A 20,436-nucleotide genomic window follows, 5' to 3' on the forward strand; every position below is an offset into this window, starting at 1 on the left:
GAACCGATTTATTTTTCAATCATCAACAGGAAAAATAAAAAATAGAGTCTCGCGGGAAAATTTCATGTTGTGCCGACAACATCCAAATCGTTGCAAACGCCACATTAGTGAATAAATTGCTGTAGCAATCTTCCGATGACAGCCTATGCTCGGACCGGCACTAATGCTATGATTCCGCTACCGATGCCAAAACAATTATGCTTTCTATGAAGAAAGTTCGTCTAATATCAACATTCTCAATCACTAAAATCATATAACTCCGAATTACGCTAGAAAATTTCACCGAAGAATTTTCCAGTTCCTAACGGTTGCACTTTAGAAAAATTATTTCAACTTAACCTTCCTCCAAAATGTAATGATGGTCCTGAAAAGAACCGATTGATTGCCACTTATGTGCCTTATCAGCAGCTACTGGGCTGCGCGACCGCCATCCGATCATTCGGCTCAACGAACGCCGTCGATTGCCAGATCCGCCGAAGATGTGACACGGATGAAAATGATGTGCTGCTGCTTCCACGACCGCCACCACCACCGACCGAAAAAATTTCATCCGCTGAGACAGCCGTTGTCACCGTGGCATCCAGAATGAAAATGACGCGCCCACGCGAAACACGGGGCTTTTTATACACAGGGAAAACGAAGCAGTGGTTCAAAAGGCCCGTACCTTACTGCAATCTGATGTCCGTGTTGGGGATTTATGAACGGAATTGAATTTTAAACCCGGTTTGGAAAGAAACAACATTTTCAATAGTTTAAGGTGATTATAGAATGAAGCCCGTGGTGAATTTAAAACTCACCACACGTTTATCTACATACATTTCCAAAAGCCCAAATCTGGCGTAATAGGTTTCGTACAGTGCCGAAACTCAATTTATGATTGTTCAGCATAACTAAGCAAACGATCTACCATTATTTCAGCCCCATACGCGTTATGGTTCTTTCATCTCGTGCCCTTGAAAAAAATATTGGAAAAGCACGTGGTTTACAAAATGGCCGATTTCTGACTTTATTCTATAATCACCTTAACGGTGATAATCAATAGTATCAATAGAATTGGCAAATTGCTGGAGAGTTTCTGAATCGATTGATAAACAAATGTCGAAAATCCATCGAAAGATAAAGACGCTATTAGCGTTTGAAATCTATCCTAATTTCGTGACGGTCTCGAATTTGGAAATTTCGGTTTTACACCCTGTATCTGAGTCTTAGACGTAGACGTAGTTTACGTCAAAAGAAAACATACGATTATTCAACTCATCCATGAGTTTTAAAGTGCTGAGTTGGATGCGTTTCAACTCACGCTTGATTAGAATCGTCCATGAGTTTTGAGTTTTTACCACCATAGACCAAACCACAGGCGTTATCGTTGGAACCGCCCTGGTCCGTTCTCCGTAACATCCAGAATGAAAACGACGCGCGCACGCGAAACACGGGGCTTTTTATACACAGGGAAAACGAAGCAGTGGATCAAAAGGCCCGTACCTTACTGCAATCTGATGTCCGTGTTGGGGATTTATGAACGGAATTGAATTTTTCACCCGATTTGGAAAGAAATAACATTTTCAATAGTTTAACGTTGATAATCAATAGTATCAATAGAATTGGCAAATTGCTGGAGAGTTTCCGAATCTATTGATAAGCAAATCTCGAAAATCCATCGAAAGATAAAGACGCTATTAGCGTTTGAAATCTATCCTAATTTCGTGACGGTCTCGAATTTGGAAATTTCGGATTTACACCCTGTATCTGAGTCTTCCCCTTAGACGTAGTTTACGTCAAAAGAATCAAAAAAAGAATCGAAAAAAAGAAAGGATCCCCCTGCCGTACAGATCGATTTATGCTGATTGAATCTGTAAGTCTACCGTTTATGAGAATTTGCGACTGAGAAAGGTTCATAGTTATCGAGAGAAAGTTGATGAATGTTTCGTTGATTCCCATTCTTCTTAAAGAAGTTAAAAGAAACCTATGATTAACACGATCAAAGGCATTACTCAGGTCGCAGGCATTTTGACCGGTTCGACGAGTTTCTCCTATTTCATCACGTATTTGACAAGTGGCTTCGAAGATATTTCGATTCCCATTGCAGCATTTCTGATTCTCTGATAATAGTAGCGACGTGACTGTAGACAAACGATCTTTGAGAATGCGGCTAAGGATTTTGTAATCTACATTCAACAATGAAATCGGCCTATACGAGTTTACACTGTTGTCACCTGTTTTTTTTTTAAACCAAAACGATGACTCCTTGTAGTTGTTCTTCCCGAATAGCGCCATTTTTCATTTCGTTGAGAATCTCAACGAATTCAACTTTTATCACGTTCCATGCACGCAGAAAAAACTCCTTGGTCAAGCCGTCCTTTCCTGGAGACTTGTTTGATGCCGCGGATTTAATCGCTTCGAAAGCTTCTTCCTCCGTGATTGCGTCCATCATAGTGCTATTATAGACCGTGTTCCTGGGAATCGATCTCACCGGTTGAAATATTTCTTGACCTCCTACGTTTTCTGCCAAAAACATTGACCGATAGTGATCAAAGATGTGATCTTCGACTGCCTGCCTTTCCACGATGTTTACTTCGCCAACGGTAATGTTGGATATCCTTGATGTTGTTCGCCGTTTACGTTGTTCGTCCAGTTGAAATATGGATGTCTGCTCGTTGCTTAAGTGCTGGTATGATGAAGGTCTAAAACTTCCTCGAAACAGTGTTTCTGTTCTCAGCATAACTGCTTTAATACGGTTTATTTCTGCTGTGCAGTCGTTATCCCTATGGTTGGCGTAAGCCCTCCGAAGGCTTGTGTAATAGAAACCCATGGTGTCGTTGTACCGTTGATATTTTTGGTTCCTTTTCCATTTGAAAAAAGAAACGAGCTTTTTCTTGGCGAAATCAACCCACCAATCGACCCATGACTGATATTGTGGACGGGAGCGTTTCCAATATGTCCACTTCCATGAGAGCTCTTGGATTATTTCAGGTGATAGCAAAACATTGTTCAGCTTCCATGGTGGCCGCGGAGTGTGCTGTACTTCAACGGGTAAAGCGAATCGCATGACAACCGCCTTGTGGTCACTAAAACAGTTCACTTCAATCCAACAACACTGAATTCGTTGAACTGCAGGACGATTAACGTATAAAGCGTCGATCCTTGACATAGATTGACCTCGAACGAACGTGTAATCGATTCCAGAGTTGAAGAGACGCCAACAGTCCGTCAAGTCTTTGGTATGAACGAGCCTCTTTAAAGTTGGGCTCATGTTCGAATTTCCGGTTGAATCGCGCGTACCTATTTATCACCGAATTGAAATCTCCAGCGATGATGAGATAAGGAGCATGTTGAAGCATTTGTTCTGGGACTACTCTGTTGAAAAACTGTTCTCTATCATTTCGGTTGTTTGATCCGGATGGTGCATAAATGTTTATGATGGTTACTGTGTTTTGAAGAGTAACGGCCAATATTCGTGAGTCCAAACCTCTCCTAATAATCGTAATGATATCTATTCCTGTTCGTATAAGTGTTACAGTCCCACGATTTCGCTCATCTACATTGAAAATTGCTTCGTACCCTGGGAACTCATCCATCCATCCATCCATCCATCCATCCATCCATATATATAAAACTCAATGTTTGTATGTTTGTATGTATGTTTGTATGTATGTTCCAGCATAACTTCTGAACCCATTGACCGATTTCAACCAAATTTGGAACACACATTCTTTATCTTAAGGAGACGACGATAGGGGGGTTGAGGATGCTCTTTGGAAAAGGGGGAGGGTATGGGGGGAGGGGTATTGCTTAGTTATCGATCAACTCAGTGTACCTTCTAAACCCCTTGGCCGATTTCAACCAAATTTGGAACGCACATTCTTAATCTTTAGGAGATGACGATAGGAGACTTAGGGATGCTTGTTTGGAAAGGGGGAGGGTATGGGAGGGAGGGGCATTGCTTAGTTATTGATCAACGCAGTGTTCCTTTTGAACCCCTTGGCCGATTTCAACCAAATTTGGAACACACATTCTTTATCTTAGGAAGACGATGATAGGGGGGTTAGAGATTTATTTTGGCAAAAGGGGGAGGGTGGTGGGGAGAGGGTATTGCTTAGTTATTGGTCAAATCAGTGTACCTTTTAAACCCCTTGGCCGATTTCAATCAAATTTGGAACACACATTCTTTATCTTTAGGAGACGACTATAGAGTAGTTAAGCATACTCTTTGGACAAGGGGGAGGGTGGTGGGGTAGGGATATTGCATAGTTATTGATCAATTCAGTGTAGCTTTTGAACCCCTTGGCCGTTTTCAACCAAGTTTGGAACACACATTCTTGATATTAAGGAGACGACGATAGTTAGGTTAGGGATGCTCTTTGAAAAAGGGAGGGTATGGGGGGAGCAGTATTATTCAGCAATCGATCAACTCAATGTAAATCTTGAACCCAATGATTGATTTGAACCGTATCAAATATTGTCTGTCCTAAGGAAACAATTTTGGTGTCCTAAGGTCATTTGAAAAGGGGGTGGGTGTGAGAGAGGGGTATTGTTTAGTTATCGATCAATTCAGCATAACTTTTGAACCCATTTACCGATGTCCACCAAATTTGGAACCCGTATTCTCTATTTAAGGAAGACTATATCAGACTGGGTAGGAGTGTTATAGCTGAATGAGAGATATTTATTAAACGAACAGTTTAGGCTGTGAACCATTCCACCGATTCGTTTAACTTTTAGTTAAAATTTGACACTTCGATGGTTATTTTCCCATTGTGGTTAAAATTTTACTCCGAAGCCGACCCATTTGAGTTTTGACAGATTGATAGTTAATCGGAACGAAATGAATTTGGCGCCAATTTTCTCGCGAAAAAAGTTTAACTATAGAATCGTCAAATCTAACCATGCTCTGGAGCAGGGTTATTTTTAACCACGGCGAAATAACCATCGAACTGTCAAATTTTAACTAAAACTTAAACGAATCGGTGGAATGGTTCACAGCCTTAGTATACCTTTTTATCGCATGGGTCAATTCAAACCAAATTTGTAAACAGGTATTCTCTACCCAAAGGAAACTATTATAGAGAGGCTGGGAGGGACTTTGGACTTTGTTTAGAAAACGACTTAAATTAAAATCCCTCTTATTTAGTTCATTCGAGCAAATCCTTGACAATAACATTTTCCCAGTAATAACAATTCCCCAAAAATGACGAAAATGATGTTTTCCAAAAGTGATTCTTACCGATACACATATCCCAGAATATGACATTTCCCTGAAAATGACATATCCCTGAATGAAACAGTCCATTAACATAACACTATTTAAGGCCTAAGGTCATTCGACATGAATTATGAACAGCATCAGAAAAATCTTTCATAGAAAGCATGCATTTGCTGGGTATAAAGCAATGATAATTGTTAGACTCTACGACACTACCCATAATTCCATTACCCATAATGCCATTACCCCGAAGGCCAATACCCCGAAGGCCACAACCCCGAATAAGTCACTACCCCGAATGAGTCACTACCCCGAATGCCATTACCCCTAATGGGACACTGCCCCGCATGATCCAGTACCCCGAATTAGTCATTATTTCAAGTTAATACTTCATTTCAATAAAAAAAAATGTTACTCAATAAAAGTTTATTCAACTTTCATATGAATGAATAACAACTGGAACTGAAACTGTTTTAATGCAGTATGGAACTAAGTATTCTTACTCCGTAAGATCCCGTTCCACTTCCTATGGCACTCTTCAAGATTCCTGAATGGCAGGGGAGATTATGCAGCACGTTTTCATGCACAATGCAGAGAGTTGGAGGCAATTGCGGTCCACGTCAGCATGGCTACTAGGGCAACAAGGTAGAAGTTGTTCCTTGGTCGCTGTAGTAAAAGCAACGGATTCTGGATGAAGCGTGGTCTTAATCTAAACATCGACGAGGGGGTAAATGGGTGAGTAAGAGTTAGCGAGTGATTAAGTGAGTGAGTAAGAGTGAGTGAGTAAGAGTGAGCGAGAAAGAGAGAGCGAATGATTGAGAGTAAATGAGTGAGTAAAAGTGGATTAGTGAGTAAGAGTAGTTAAGTAAGTAAGAGTGGGTGAATGAATGAGAGTTGGTGAATGAGTAATAATTAGTGAGACAGAGGAAGTGAGTGAGTAAGGGGGTTTGTGTATGAGAGTGAGAGAAACTTAAAGAAGGCATTAACTTAACTTAAAGAAGGCATCATCTCGTTTCGCCTTCTATCGATCAGACGTTACTTTTAAAAAGACAGTATTTCCTCTGTGTGCCTTATCGAGGTATAAGCACGTTCATTAAAAGGAGGTTTTATCTTCTCTGTCTGTCTTATACCAGGCAAACCCGTCCATTTAAAGAAGGCATCATCTCCTATGTCTGCCTTATACCGTGCAAACGCGTTCATTCAAACAAAGCATAATTTCCTCTGTGTGCCTTATATCGGACAAACACGTCCATTTAAAGAAGGCATCCTCTCCTCTGTCTGTTTTATACCGGGCAAACCCGTCCATTTGAAGAAGGCATCATCTCCTCTGTCTGCCTAATACCGAGCAAACGCGTCCATTTAAAGAAGGCATCATCTCCTCTGTCTGCCTTATACCGAGCAAACGCGTCCATCTAAAGAAGGCATCCTCTCCTCTGTCTGTCTTATACCGGGCAAACCCGTCCATTTAAAGAAGGCATCATCTCCTCTGTCTGCCTTATACCGGGCGAACACGTCCATTTAAAGAAGGCATCCTCTCCTCTGTCTGTCTTAAACCGGGCAAACCCGTCCATTTAAAGAAGGCATCATCTCCTCTGTCTGCCTTATACCGGGCAAACTCGTTCATTCAAACAAGGCATCATCTCCTCTGTTTACCTTATACCGGGAAAACGCGTTCTGTTGGAAAAAGGATCTCTTACTCCATTTCGTAGAATAGTACTTTTCCAGGCCATAATGACATGAATGACAATTAAAGCTAATTAGAAGAAAAATCAAAACTGTTGGTTAAACTGGTTGGTTAAAAACTGTTGCGATTTATCGATATACGTTGGTGTGAAACATAATAATAGAATACTGTAGATTTTAAATGTTTTCGGGGTAATTGCCTTTCGGGGTAATGGATTTCGGGGTAGTGTCCCATTCGGGGTGATGGCTTTCGGGGTACTGTCCCATTCGGGGTAGTGGCCTTCGGGGTAATGGCATTCGGGGTACTGGCATTCGGGGTAGTGGGGTGGAGCCTAATTGTTACCCTTCATCGCAATCATGGTTTGCCCATTGAAAAGCAATGATTAATGTTTTTCCATCTGGATGGTGGTTGTGATTGCTTCTTTAAAAGTAGGCATTTGCCCGGAATAAGGCAATGGTGGGTGTGATCCCTTCTTACCATGTTGACCAATTGGTTTTATCTTTTTCTGATTGTGAAAAAAAAACTGAAAACTGGCAATTCCGAGCAAGGCCGGGTACATAAAGCTAGTAATTCATATTTTTTGCATGCATACAATTTCAAGATCAAGCATTCGAATGAATGCCGAGAGAGAGTGGATTTAGGTAGGATTTTGTATTGCGTTAACGTTGATAGTTGCAAGTGTGTATGATTGGTCGTGTGCAGACATTTTAAATTGGTTGCGAATTACGAGTTCTACTTGCCTCTCTGATAGATGCGCGTGTCTGCGTTCCCAGTCGGCTGTGGCGATTGTAGGCATGTTGATCTTCATCAGATATATTTAGGTCGATCGAGGTGTTGGCGCTTGCAGATCGTCCGATTGCCGTATGTGTTACGGCTGTTTTCTTCGCTGTTGTTAAATCTTTGCGATCAGCAGATGTGTTTCGCTGTTCCGTCGAGCTTTAGCTTTTTTCAGTTTCACAGTCTCCGTGGTTTGCCGCCGGTCGCTTAATCTGTTGTTGTGTGCTCGTAGTAGAAACAGGAGCTTTCAGTGATGTATCTGGTAATGAATGACTATTATCAGACACCACCGACGCAGCGCTTGCATTATTGTCTGGTGAAGATACCACGTTGTTGGTGGCATCTGATTTAGAAGAAATTCCTGATGCAATGTCGACGTACGAGACAATCTTCCGTTGGCCCTCAGCTATTATGAGACGGTTATCAGCACAGCTTCTGCCCCGATGCATGATGTTACCACAGTGACGACAAGTAGGTTCTTGATTATTGTAAGTTACATAGGTGTTGTAACCTCGAATGCTTATGTAGGATGGAATGGCTTTCCTCAATTGGATCCGTACGACTTTCACTCCGTTGGAAGCATCCGGGAACCGAGATAGAAGGTATGTACTCTCAGTGAATATATGTTGGATTTGGGGAGCTCCCTCGTGGAGGATCAATCCTTTAAACCCCTTAGAATATTAACTTTTTAGTTTTACTTTCAAGAAGCGTGTCAAAGTACGTTTTAGTTTTTTAGTTTTTTAGTTAAAGTTTTTTTTTTTAGCAAATCAAGAATCCAAAGTAGCCTCCGGAGTCAAAAGAAGTAGAGCGCAGAAAAGGTAGCAAAAAAATGTAAGTGATTATTGTACCGCACAATAGATGCCCGGGCAGAGATGTCCTACACAGTTGGTAAAAAATCTACTCTTTTATTTTTACAATTTTAAACAATCAAATAAAATACATTCAGTGAGAGCAACTAATAGATGGATATTTCAGTTTTCTAAATGTCACTTCGATATGTCAAAATAATACACGCCAGAGTCACGTGGGTGCGCGCACTTTTACACTAAATACACTTTTACTTCTCTACTATATAGAGTGGAATAATTGGTTCAGTGTACTATATTTTGTTTTACGTAGCTTACGTCGAGTGGTCGTGTCTTGTATACAACCCCAAATTTTTTTGTGATCGTGATGAAATCTTGAATCCAAATGAACCCCAATGCACAATGTGTAACTTTTTTCTAATGCAATAGGAAGGTCTAAGAAAACCGCGTTTGAAATCATTCGAAAGGTAGAATCGTTCGGTTGTCGAGTACATTTTCTAACGTCAGACTGTGGCCCAAACAATAAAAAGTTGTGGAATGAATTGAACTTAAAGTTCCATAAAACTGAAGTGATGAATAGCTCACCTATCGAGCATCCAGAGGATCCATCCAGAAAATTAGAAATAATCCCAGATGTTGTGCACGTATTCAAATCAACTGTTCAGGGATGGCTAAAAAATGAGGTTCTATGGCTACCACCAGATGTTGTGAAATCCAACAAATTTTGTACGAACGAAGTAAATGTTCAACATTTGACAGATCTTGTAAACTTCGAACAGCAAAATTCACTAAAAGTTGCGCATGGCCTCAAGCCAGAAGATGTGGAATTCAAAAAGAAAAGAAGCAATTTTGATGTAATGAAGGTCATTAACTCGGAAAAGTTTGTTAACCAGAATGTGTCTGCGGCTCTTAGGTTCTACAGTCAAGCTGCAAACCGACCAGAAGTTTTGCCAACAGCGTATTTTATAGAGTCGCTTTCAAAATGGTTTCGGCAATCAAAAAACAGATCAATACAGATGGCTTTGAACAAAAGTAAGTAAAATTAAATCAAGATGTATACAAATATACATAGATAAGCTTCATATGGAACATTTAGCTTTATTTGCGAAGAAACACAAATGTACTACCTAATATAATAGTGAAACTAACAAATTTCAGATAATGTTTGGGCATAACAAGAGACTCTTGCAGTCTTCCGATTTTCGCGGTGTGAACGATGGTCCTCGACGAGCATCATCCAGGTCTCGTGGCCCTAGAGAACTACCGGTCTAATAAGCGTTTTGTAGATAGTCAGCTATTCGATCGGTTTACGAGCAGCATGGACTATGTCCAAGGGCTTGACGATCCCTCCCCAGACCATCTGCTAGTTTTTGGGGCTTGCCTAGGATGTGGTGGGGTTTGACAGTGGGCCCTGTAAATTCCTATAAAAATCTGCATGTATAGTATAGGCCCTACCAAAGCGACCGTGCGCCGCTCAAAGCTTACAAGCCAAAGTCCTTGTGTTAGGTGGGACGCTAAACAGCCCTGACACGACGGCCCTCCGACGATACAGGAGGTTTGCGCAGGCCCAATAAGCCGCATGGAAAACCAACAATTACGAACAATATAAGAGATAATGCGACTCGATATAATCAACAACGACCTAGGCGACAAATAAAGGATCACGATTGGAAGCTTGGAACATGGATCTGCTAGTCGCTAGGTTTCGCAGGTTGCGACAGGATAATCTGCGATGAATTACATCCCCGCAACTTCGACGTCGTGGCGCTGGACAGGACAGAAAGTGTGGAAAAGCAGGCATCGGGCGGCTACCTTCTACCAAAGCTGTGGCACCACCAAAAAGCTGGGAACCGGCTTCATAGTGCTGGGTAAGATGCGCCAACGTGTGATTGGGTGGCAGCCAATCAACGCAAGAATGTGAAAGCTGAGGATAAAAGGCCGTTTCTTCAACTATAGCATCATCAACGTACACTGCCCACACGAAGGGAGACCCGATGACGAGAATGAAGCATTCTACGCACAGCTGGAGCAGACATACGATGGATGCCCACTGCGGGACGTCAAAATCGTCATCGGTGACATGAACGCACAGATAGGAAGGGAGGAAATGTATAGACCGGTCATCGGACCGGACAGTCTGCACACCGTATCAAATGACAACGGCCAACGATGCATAAACTTCGCAGCCTACCGCGGAATGGTAATCCGAAGCCCCTTCTTTCCCCGCAAAAATATCCACAAGGCCACATGGAGATCACCTAACCAAGAAACGGAAAACCAAATCGACCACGTTCTAATCAACGGTAAATTCTTCTCCGACAGCACGATTGTCCGCACTTACCGCAGTGCGAATATTGAATCCGACCACTACCTCGTTGCAGTATGCCTGCGCTCAAAACTCTCGACGGTGTACAACTTGCGTCGAAGTTGGACGCCACGGCTTAACATTGGGCGGCTGCAAGATGGTAGACTAGCCCAAGAATACGCGCAGCAGCTGGAAGAGGCACTCCCAACGGAAGAGCAGCTAGGCGCAGTGTCTCTTGAAGATGGCTGGAGAGATATTTGATCCGGATCAGAGAAACGACTGGTATGACGGCGAATGTGAGCAGTTAGTGGAAGAGAAGAATGCAGCATGGGCGAGATTGCTGCAACACCGCACGAGGGCGAACGAGGCACGATATAAACGGGCGCGGAACAGACAAAACTCGATTTTCCGGAGGAAAAAGCGCCAGCAGGAAGATCGAGACTGTGAAGAGACGGAGCAACTGTACCGCGCTAATAACACACGAAAGTTCTATGAGAAGTTGAACCGTTCACGTAAGGGCCACGTGCCACAGCCTGATATGTGTAAGGACATAAACGGGAACCTTCTTACGAACGAGCGTGAGGTGATCCAGAGGGGGCGGCTAGCTAGTTATAATGTTATATGTTTTAATTTATTTTTTGAATTGGCACTTCTTGGCACCTAAATTTTTAAAAGTTTGTTGGCCCATTATGTCTAGAATGAGGCAGGGGATAAATAATTATCGGGTCTCATAAGGCACATTTCATCCAATAGGTATTTTTAAATGTCTCCAAAATTATGGAGAACAAACTGTTTCGTGAACAATCCAAGCAAGATCATGGAAATCGTAAGATGTCATATTTTTTTCTTGAAAGAAGCACTCTTAAGCTTTTATTTCACAATAATAGATTGAAATTCGGTCCAGTATTTCAAAAGTTATGGATTTTTGATAAAAGTAAATTTTTGATAATGGTAATACTTTTTCAAAATTATTCACCCTAATGACCAAACAATAAAACAACGGATCTATTAATTTTCGTAGAGGAATAATTCAACAAATCAACCAAATTTTGCAAAACCCTGGAAGGTCGTAAATCTATTTACCTGATACTGCTGTACGTATATCTGCATTACGATATACCATCTCTATAAAAACGATATTTTCGAATATTTACTTTTGTCAAGAATCCATAACGTTTGAACTACTGAACCGACTTTCAACCTATTATTATGAAATGAAAGCTTAAGAATTCTACTTTGAAGAAAAAATGCGAGATCTTACAATTTATTCGATTTTTCTTGACTACTTCACGAAACAGTTTGATTTCCTTGATTTTTGAGACATTTAAAAATACCAATTGGATGAAATGTGCCTTACGAGACCCGATAATATTTATCCCCTACCTCATTTTAGACATATTGGGCTAACAAATTATTAAAAATTTAGGTGCCAAGAAGTGCCAATTGAGAAAATAAACATTGAACAAAATGGCACCTATTTGACCTAATAATCATTATATCATCACATATTCTCATTGTATATTGCTGGAGTCTCCTTAAATTGCTATATTTTACTTAGATATACAAGTTCACAGAACATACTGAGTTAATTAATTGAAACTAAAACATGGAAAACCCTAAAACCCGATTTTGAGGTTAGTTTACCTAATTGAACCGATTGAATGTTAGTCCAAAGTATAAGGCTTATCCAGCAAAGAAGTTCAAAATAACATACTCTACAACTTTTCAGAAGACATCAACCCTCTAAACAAATTTCTTATAAAATTTATTTTTTGCTCGGGTATTCAAGTAAATTTACCCTTGAAATTTCTATTCCTGCTGATGCAGGGAAAAAATAAGAGACTACCTTAGGAAGACTTCTTCTTCTTATTGGCATTACATCCCCACACTGGGACAGAGCCGCCTCGCAGCTTAGTGTTCATTAAGCACTTCCACAGTTATTAACTGCGAGATTTCTAAGCCAAGTTACCATTTTTGCATTCGTATATCATGAGGCTAACACGATGATACTTTAATGCCCAGGGAAGTCGAGACAATTTTCAATCCGAAAATTGCCTAGACCGGCAACGGGAATCGAACCCAGCCACCCTCAGCGTGTTCTTGCTTTGTAGCTGCGCGTCTTACCGCACGGCTAAGGAGGGCCCTTAGGAAAACACCGTGGCGAAAAAATGCCGTTTAGGGGGTCAAAACATTTTCGATCGTCAAAACACAATAATAAAGAATTAAAAAAAATGCGATCGTCTATTTTCAGGATGATCCCATTGTGCGGCTAGGTGCAGCAGTACTCGACTTTGATCATTTGGACATCGTTCTCAGCTTTATAGCTAATCTTACTTACTTTGTAAAAGTTTCGCTTCGAATCATGCGAAAAGAGGCCTCGAATCCTGCATAATCTTGCTTCGCGTTCTCCAATCTGGAAAGGATTCGCCTCAGAATAGAGTGAGTAGAATTGAGACAACTGCATAAACTGCATTATCTTATATACATAAAAATGAATTTCTGTCTGTCTGAACCTTATAGACTCCGAAACTACTGAACCGATCGGCGAGAAAATTTGTATGCAGAGGTTTCTGGGGCCGGGGAAGGTTCTTAAGATGGTTCGAGACCCCTCCCCCCTTTGAAAAGGGGGGCTCCCAAACAAATGAAACATCAATTTCTTCATAACTCGAGGATTAATCAGAGAATAAATCAATTTTAGGCGAAACGAAGTTCGTCGGGTCTGCTAGTATTGCATAAACAAAATAATCGTGTCGTTCCAAATGATAAACCAAAGGCAACGGCATATACTAACAAATTGAAAACAAGAGCGATAATTTTCAGCAGCTAATAATTACAGTTTACTTGTCCACTCCCCCCACTATTATGGATCAATTAGTGTTGAAACCAATCTTCAAAATTCACTATAAAAATGTAGGAGGTTGGAGCTTTGAATGTAAGAACGGATCTTACATCGCTTATCTATCAAGTTTTGATTGGCACAGTGTTTCATGCATTACATTTCATTAAAATATAGCCAAAAGCTAAATATTTGAACATTGGCCAAAAACCATATTATGGATCACTTTTGGAAGCGGTCACAATTATGGATCAATTTGGTACATATTATGGATCAGGTATACTGATATTCTCATTTTTATCTATGGTTATCCAGGCGTTAGCAAAATCTAGGAACTTTTTTCAAATCGGCGTAACTGTATTTGACCTTGAAATTTGAAACGACTATTATTCTTTTTATTCGGCATATTTTAATCAGCTGACGTTACTAGCTGATAGATGGGAATCCATTCTTTCTGCTGGGTACATTAGTTGGCCGAAATAATTTGAATGAAGAGCACAATCGCCGTTCCAAAAATCAAGGTCAAAATCAATTAGGCCCCTTTGAAAAAAAATCCTGGAAATATATTATTTTTGTATTGAATAGCGTTTCTTGTTTCAAAACATGTTATTAAGGGGGTCATCCACAAAACACGTAAAGGAACATCCACGCTTTTAGAGGTGAGGGCAGGGCCGGATTTACCCAGAAGGGGGCCCCGGGGCCGACAGTCTGTGGGGGCCCCAGAATGAACAAAAAAAGTTGGTTTTGGTACATAAGATTTGTGGGGGCCCGGGGCCACGGCCCCCCTGGATCCCCCCCCCCCTAAATCCGGCTCTGGGTGAGGGGGAGTTTCTGAAAGTGTGACATCTGGTACACAATTTTTGAAGACTTCATATTTTTTTTAAAATGGTCGATTTTTGCGTGACGTAATTATTTATGGACGTTCCCTAAATAAGATTGAGAAATGTCTTCATTCATAAAAACACTTGTTTTATAAGCAAAAAATACACAAAGTGAAAGATGGATCATCCATAAATTAATTCATGTTTGAAGGGGTGTGGAAGGATGAAGTGGTGACAGATTATCCCCGTCGTCCACTGTCACAGTGTAATTTGGGGGAGCGGTCAATCATCTACTGCTATCATCATATACTGAACATGGTTTTTGTTTCGAATATTTATTGAAAAAAAAAACAGTTACATCAAAATTCATTCTGATTTTAAATAACTTCTCTATCTCTTCTCTAATTCCTCTAAACTATTCCAAGGTGAGTCCGATCATCGCGAAACCATTTTCCCATTTACCTCCTAATTCTTCTTCTTTCGAAATTGATTTTTGTGCTCTACATTTATTCGTCATTGTCGTCCACATTCTGCTTTCTTCCTGTCTTATCTATGCCATTCATGGTCACCTTTTTTAGCGCCTCTTCCTTTTAAACCATTTTCATTCGTCAGTCCTGATATTCAAAGATCGTCCTCACCAGCAACTTCTTCGCTACTTTACTTAGTCCTTCTTCTCTTTCGATCCCCTTTCGCTTTCACTCATCAGCTGCAGGAGATTCGGTAGCCTTCTTCCTCATCCCGTGGTTTTCTTTATTCTTCTTGGTAGCAGCCTTTGTACGTTTCATTTCTTCTCGCTTCTCCTTCAGGTTTTTTCGCTCTTCTATCTTGGCTTTTTTGGCCTCTTCCTTCTTCTTTTGCAGCTGACACCTCTCTTCTTCTTTTTTCTCTTTTAGACGCTTGCGCTCTTCCAGCCTGGCTTTCTGCGCAACTTCTTTTTCTTGCTTTTCCTGATCCTTCTTCTTGAACCATTGTAGCCACCGTTCACTGGTAGCCACCGATGGCACATGTTCTTGACCACGACGCTTACGATCTCCTTTCTTAGGCGGCTCAATTCTTGGCCAGATCAGCACTTTATCGAATGGATCTTTCTGCTTGCAAGTCAAGGTAGATAGCACATTCGGTGCTTCCGTTGCGTCAGATTGTACATACGCTGGTTCTATATTAGACACTGATGTAGATATCTCAGCCAGTGGAACATGTTCTAATGTTTGCTTAGCGTTTGCGTCATGCTGGATTCGCGATTCAGATGTGGAAGCTGAAAAAACAATGGAAATGTTATACCACAAGTTCATGGACTAACAATCTTATGTATACCACCTGAATTCTCAAATATTTCACAATGATCGAGGGAGGCATCACGTGAATTTGGAGCACCGTTTGCAGTTGCTAGGGAAAAAAACTATAATTAAAACGTGTTAATTTAAAATTAATTACAGACATTTACCATAATCATCGTTTCCTCCATTTGGTTGGGGCATAAAGACGCACTCGCCTTCCGGGTCAACAATAAAATCCAAAGTGAGACTTTCATTTGGATTCAGTGGCTCCGTATAAAAAAGTCCTTCAGCTTTATCCTTTATGAGCTTCCAAAAGTTGAACAGCGCTAGCTCTTCAAGTGGACCATACCATGCATCTTTCAGTCTGTTGTCAGAAAACTTAAGAACCTGTTCGGCCGACAGTGCCATTTCGACGTATCGGAGTTGAACTTCATAATCATTTTCAGAAGTTTGACATGCAACTTCGGCAGTTGTATCGCATATGGTAGAAGTTTCCACTGAGTCCTCGAGCAGTTCATTCACATTCGTAGGCAACAAACTAAAGTCAATTGCATTTACATTCCATGGGCATAATCCGCACAAGTTGAACGCCTTTTGGAGACAACTTTTTGAATTTGTGAAGTTATCCACCGCGGTTTTCAAAAATCCAGGAAAGTTGACTTTCGTTACTCTTGCCAAACTTTTTCCCAGGAGAAAGTCTTTGAGAACTTTACTCCAAATGGCTTTGAATGGTCCAAAGAACATTCGGTCCAGTGGCTGAAGAATTCTCGTAGAATTAGGGTAGAGAGAGATTAGTATTATCCGTTTGTTCAAGCAAAACTCTGTTAATTCAATGTTGATATGGCTTTTATGGCCTTTCAGAAAAACAACAACTGGAAATTCAGCTCCCGTTTTGACAAGCCATGGGTAAAAGTCATTTGTTATGTTCTCGAAGAAGGTCTTGGCTGTTTGCCATCCTTCGTCAGACACACCTACCGACCAACCCTCTGGGACGTTTTGAACGATTTCTTGGCTGATCCTTTTACCAGGGTAGAGAATCATTGGCGGAGTCAAGTCACCATCCGCATTGCACCCGAAAAGAGCGGTAAAACACTCTTTATCTGAGTTATTGCTAACCATGTAGACATTCTCAACGCCTTGTTCGCAAAGAGCTTTGAAATCTTTGGGAACCAGTTGGAATCCCGACTCATCGAAATTAAAAATTCGTTTGGGGTTGCCAAAAATGGACAGGTCGATTCCTTCCTCCCCGATCAACACACATGTTGTAAATCAGTTTATTATACTCATATACGACTAAATTTGGTCATATATGAGTTATTGCAACCAAATCAACGTGAATTGTTCTGCTAGGGTCGGCCAGTATACTCTCCACTTCGAGAAACCAACTCCGGAGAAGATCCTCTGTTACGTTGGCGCCAGATCGTGAGAGGTGGGATGTGTACTTTTTTGTAATTTTCGGATGTCTTTTAAGGAATCGATGCACCCAGTTCTTACCTATTGTGGAGTCAAACAAATACCATAAAAACATTAAAAATAATACGACCTTGTCAAGTGCCAATACATACTTGGAAAGGAAGCTGGTACATTTCGAGTTTTTCGGATCTGGTCAGCCAAATCTTTGACGGTGTTGGTCAAAATAGATTGGCTTACGGGAAATCCTGCTCTAGCCATGTAAATGATCCATTTCACCAAGCGAGCTTCTTCATTTGTTCGCAAGACTGTTGGTGGCCCAGGATTGATATTCTTAGGGGGTAACTTAAGATGACGTTGCAGCGTTGTGAAAGGAACCTGGTGAAGCTTTGCCGCCTTACGGATTTTTCCGGTTTTTCGAGCATCGAGTACTGCTTTCTGTAAAGCTTCGGATTTGTATTGCATCCGTTTTTGATGTTTCCTGAAAGTTAAAGATGATACGCTATGATGGGAGGCTAAAGCCAGAGAAACAGTGATAGCTGGTTTTAACTGAATTTTATTGAAATCCAATTTCTTAAAAAAAAAAAACACCTAAATAAAGACAAAAAAAGAAACTCAATTTTGACGGATTTCCACAGATTCGTCTATATTTGATCTCGGTGGTTTAGCGGACCTGCGAATTCTCAAGAACGATACGGCGTTGTGGGAGAATCACTAGATTCAGGAAAATACTTCGATGGAAAGTGATCCATAATTGTGGGAATCTACTCGTTTCTGGTCACAATTATGGATCACTTGAATATCCTTCAATTTTCAACAGAATAAAACGAAAATGTAGTAAACTCCGTGTGATTTGTGAAAAACATACCTTAACTTTGGTGTACGGGCCATTTTTTCACTTGGATATGGAATATTTAACTATTTATAAGCTTATGAATGAAGGAACCACTTCTTGTGAAGCCACCAAAAAATGTTGATATTTTGACAGATGCTCAACAGCAAGCTTGCACTTGCACAAAACTACCACTCCTTTTTGGTTGAAAAGCATGATAAACGCAATAAATGTTAGAAAATAAGAGTTTTTATGTCACAAAAATATGTCCGGTGTTATATTATTCATATCAAGCTAGAAATTCATTGTCAAACACAAAAGAGATCCATAATTGTGGGAGGAGTGTCCATGCTCACAAACAAATCCTATTCAGAATTGACCCTTCCCTTCAAAAAAATGTTTTTTGTTCGTCTAATCGACGTGCAGCACTCATTATATTTTTGTTTTTGATTTTTTTTGAATAGTTGGAGGCTTCAAAAAATATGTGTTTATTGGGAATGTTGACTTTAAATAAGGCAAAAACCGACTGAGACAATAAAACAAGATAACAAAAATACGAGATAGGACAATATAAAGGTTGCAATGGCTATAAATCGTTTATTTTGAATTGCAACGACACAGGAAATGGAGTCCCGTCATTGTTCATCACAGAAGTAATGAAGAAAAATTGCGAGGGTCACTCAAGCACTGCTTGTGTAGGAATGAACCTACCAATCCATTCAGCTGGAAAAAGGTATGAATTTAATTGAAAAAGGACCGATTATTCGAAGGTTTATTGGGTTCTTAAAAAGGGTAGCAACATTAGCAATGTTTGGGGCAGTAAGAGGACTTTTTATTGGTCCAATGACAGAATGCAGCTTAAATCAATTGAAAGAAAGGCAACAATCATCTCAATAATAGCTTCTTTGTCATCATATTGTTATGAAATGATTGTGTTTCAAACTCCTGTTTTTTTTGCTTCAAATTTACATTTATTTCGATTTGAAAATTGATTCAGTGCCTTTTTTTGCATGGTATAAATCACGAGATTACCTTGGGTGGTCGCATCAAGAATCGACCTAGTTTTAACTCTATTTTAATCAATTCTACTGTCACAAATGAAAGATTTTAAAATAATCAATCATCTCTAAATTGACATTTATTTCATTCAAAAGACCTACAATCCACTTACTGAATTTCCCCCATCACCGGGAACAAACTCCACAATCCCAATCCGTTTTAATCCTGCTCTCTTATTCGAGAGCCATTGAAAGCAAGGGTTCAGAGATGGCACAACATTAGTGTTGACACGTGTCTTCCAAAATTGGCCGGCCGGCAAACATTGACCCGATCCCCCCCGCCGGTACCGGTGCGGCGACAGACATCATTGAAAGCTTAGATAGGAAAATCGAAAATCACTTTCACGACTTAGCAACAACATGCCGCAGGATCCCCGGAGAAAAAAAAATCGGCTCTAAAAGAGCAACGCTGGGCTTCAATTAAGTCCGTGTTATCCTAAAAGGCCCGAACAGGAACCGACCAGCAATGTGACGGAAATTGGCGTGGACTGGCTTTTAACGATCTCCGAATTAACCCCTTGCTGAGCGAGTGGTGACGGGCTGGGGCGAATTGCACGAATTGAATTGCTGCTCAATTTGCCAAATCGTTAATCAAACTTATCGATTGCGAAAAAAAAGGACCCGAAGGCAATATGTACGTAGAGTGAACGTTGCTAATGATAGACAAGGCACGGAAAGGCAGTTTCAGCAATTAAACCCTGCAGTCAACAGGCGCCACATCGACATGCGATGTGGTACGGAACGAGCTTCGAGTCGATGAGAGGCGTCTGGAGCTAACTGTTGCTTGCCACAACATCGCATCGGTGGAACGTTTGAGTTTTTCAGTGTTTCTCAAACATATCAAAAAGGGAGATTTGCGGCTCGTTTATGAGGATGTATATTCAATAGAGCGGCGCGCAGTTGTATAAAAAAAATGCAAACTTCATCCAATCAAGTGAGAACAAGGTTTTCCTGAATCGTTTTGTTTACTGTGCAAAATATGAGCTACATTGGGTGCGTCCTCGCTTTCTGTATCGCGTTTCAAATATTTATATGGAGCTTGACGGAACGAGTCCCGTGGTGAATAAGTATGACCACCACCGTTGAACGGATTCCAATTGGACCAACGAGTGTGGAAAATGCCACCCACAATTAGAATTTGTCCGTCGGAGAATAGACTGGTCCAAATCGCCACCGCGTGGCTCGTATGATGACGACTCAGCGCCAATTCACGCTCGGATTATCGGAAAAACCGGACCAACCCGGATAAACCGCCCACGTTGTTGGGCCTGACTTTGCCTAAACAACGTATAATAATGTTTACTTCACTTTTGTCCACCGAAAACACACTGAAGCTTACCTGACTAATATGTCCTTCCAATTTCCGATCACTTTATTTCAAATTATTTTCTTACGAACTTTTCAAATTCAGCTATTAAAAAGGTATTCAT

The 20,436-nt window shown here is 40.7% G+C and overlaps 2 protein-coding genes across 3 annotated transcripts in view; one reads left to right on the plus strand and one right to left on the minus strand.

Moving 5' to 3' along the window:
- LOC134225229 (hyaluronidase Tab y 2.0101-like) overlaps positions 1 to 20,436 on the plus strand; it is a 167,183-nt gene that overhangs the window by 75,232 nt on the left and 71,515 nt on the right. The gene's annotated exons all lie outside the window — the stretch shown is intronic.
- LOC134225230 (nucleolar protein 58-like) lies at positions 14,555 to 16,190 on the minus strand. Its single transcript, XM_062705123.1, has 3 exons — positions 15,874 to 16,190; positions 15,747 to 15,815; positions 14,555 to 15,684 (listed from the first exon to the last, which is right to left on the minus strand). Exons 1-3 carry the CDS (start codon positions 16,112 to 16,114, stop codon positions 15,125 to 15,127), a joined length of 870 nt encoding a protein of 289 aa, XP_062561107.1. The 5' UTR covers positions 16,115 to 16,190; the 3' UTR covers positions 14,555 to 15,124.

Source organism: Armigeres subalbatus, chromosome 3, assembly GCF_024139115.2.
Source record: "Armigeres subalbatus isolate Guangzhou_Male chromosome 3, GZ_Asu_2, whole genome shotgun sequence".
Taxonomy (NCBI): Eukaryota; Metazoa; Arthropoda; class Insecta; order Diptera; family Culicidae; genus Armigeres; species Armigeres subalbatus.

Excerpts from the sequence above, each read along its gene's own strand:
- LOC134225230 (XM_062705123.1), bottom strand. The coding sequence starts at position 16,114 with ATGGCACTGTCGGCCGAACAGGTTCTTAAGTTTTCTGACAACAGACTG. Across the intron at positions 15,816-15,873 it reads TGGAGGAAACGATGATTATG|CAACTGCAAACGGTGCTCCA; the intron begins GTAAATGTCTGT and ends TTTTTTCCCTAG. Across the intron at positions 15,685-15,746 it reads TGAAATATTTGAGAATTCAG|CTTCCACATCTGAATCGCGA; the intron begins GTGGTATACATA and ends TTGTTTTTTCAG.